This window comes from Gopherus evgoodei, chromosome 21, assembly GCF_007399415.2.
Source record: "Gopherus evgoodei ecotype Sinaloan lineage chromosome 21, rGopEvg1_v1.p, whole genome shotgun sequence".
Lineage (NCBI taxonomy): Eukaryota > Metazoa > Chordata > Testudines > Testudinidae > Gopherus > Gopherus evgoodei.
Window position 1 is genome coordinate 17,586,280 of NC_044342.1, and position 2,074 is coordinate 17,588,353.

At 47.1% G+C, this 2,074-nt stretch overlaps 1 protein-coding gene across 1 annotated transcript; it reads right to left on the bottom strand.

The window, feature by feature from the left end:
- Positions 1 to 909: 909 nt before the first annotated feature.
- LOC115638150 (olfactory receptor 6B1-like) lies at positions 910 to 1,869 on the bottom strand. Its single transcript, XM_030539722.1, has one exon. It carries the CDS (start codon positions 1,867 to 1,869, stop codon positions 910 to 912), a length of 960 nt encoding a protein of 319 aa, XP_030395582.1.
- Positions 1,870 to 2,074: the final 205 nt, after the last annotated feature.

Genomic DNA, 2,074 nt, shown 5'->3' on the forward strand with positions numbered 1-2,074 from the left:
CTTTAATCAGAAATAACAACTGGCTGAAAACGCATGATCTCTTCTCTCTCAATCTGGGGGGGAAATGTAACCTGTAACCACTTATTGTTTCACTTCTAATTCAGGGCCTTATTCTGGTGTCACTTACTTTGCCTTTAATCCAGTGTAACACCAGGAATGTCAATAAGGTTACTTCTGGCTTACACCAGGTTGAGTCAGAGAGGAATCAGACTCATTGACTCCAGAGGAGTTATTCCTAATTCAAAATGGGGTGCAGAATAGGAGAATGAGCCCCATTGACCCCCTGAAGTTACTTCTGATTTATCCCAGTCCGAGGAGAGTTAGGGTTTTCAGTTTCAATTAAGTTATTCCTAACACATACTGGTGATAGTGGAGGTTCAACCCATAACCCTACTGAGTGGAAGGGAGTTCTGTTTGTGATGGCTCAGTGAAACTACAGCTTGTTCCTCAAATTGACAAGAGTATGATTTTATCCTTGTTATCATTAAGTGGAATTGTTTTACTTTCAGATTGGTAGCCAAACTGAGCCAGAACTGAGCATAAACTCAGCCAGAGAGAGATCCAGACCACACAACTCATTTCACATAGATCTCAAAAAGGAAAGAACAACCTTTCAGTTGTTCTTGCCCTTGGCCACAAACCACTTGATTTATGTTCAGAGCTTGCATAAATGTCCTTCCTCCTCTACATCTGTATGTTCTTGGCTTCTTTGCACTCAACGTACCTCACTCAAGATACAGCTCAACCTCGACATGAAACTCAGTTCATACTCAGGTGACCTCATGCCATCTATTGTCCTGAGTAGAATCCCATCCAGCCATTCTTAAGAAGTCACTTCCACTGAGCCCCTTGTGTGCGGTAAGAGAAGGCAGATTCCAAGGATGGGATGATGATCAGCCCCGTCCAAAGCTATTGGTCACTGCTGAAGACCTTGGGGACAGCATTCTTGACACACAGCATCTTTCTTAATGCCCCCTTCACCTCCTGGTTCCTCAGGCAATAGATGAAGGGGTTTAGCATGGGGGTCACAATCGTGTGCACAACTGACACCAGCTTATTGAGGTTGAAGGAGTGGATCCTCCAGGGCCGGGCGTACGTGAAGAGGGTGGCCGAGAAGAAGATGACAACCACTGTGAGGTGGGAGGCACAGGTGGAGAAGGCTTTCCACCTGCCCTGGGCAGTGGGAATGCACACAATGGTGCTGATGATGCAGACGTATGAGGCAATGGTTATGGAGAGCGGGATGAGCAGGATGATCAAGGCAAAGACAAATTCCACCATCTCTGCCACCATCATGTCCGTGCAGGAAAGACTGAGCAATGGGGAGATGTCACAGAAGAAGTGGTTGATGACATTGGGGCCACAGAATGACAGCCAGGAGATGAAGAAGACTTTCTGCATGGAGATGAGGAAGCCAGCCAACCAGGAGCCCACTGCCAGCTGCAGGCAGAGCTGGTGGCTCATGATGGCTGGGTAGCACAGTGGGTGGCAGATGGCCACATACCGGTCATAGGCCATGACGGCCAGGAGGACACACTCAGTGCAGACCAGGGCAATGAAGAAGTAAAGTTGGGCCGTGCAGCTGATGAAGGAGATGCTCTTATTCTCTGCCAGGAAATTCACCAGCAGTTTTGGAACAGTGACCGAGATGTACCAAACTTGCAGGAAGGAGAGATGACTGAGGAAGAAATACATGGGCTTGTGGAGGTGATGGTTTGTCTTGATCAGGGTGATGATGACCATGTTCTGTAGGATGGTCAACAGGTACATGGTGAGGAATACCACAAAGAGCATCACCTGAAGCTCTAGGATGGTCGGGAACCCCAGCAGAATGAACTCCCGAACTCGGGTGTGGTTGTCATGCTCCATCGTTCAGCTGTGGGTCTGCAGAGGGGAAGGAGGAAGTCAGAGGAAGGGAATGAGAGAAGGGGAAAGAAAGAACAGAAATTTTAATATCACAGACACCCATTTCATGAGATCTTTTTTTATCATCGCTCTTTAGTTTGATATTTTTTATATGAGATCCCATCCTGCAGTTTTTGAACCCCTCAGCATTATGGGGGAAAAAATAAAC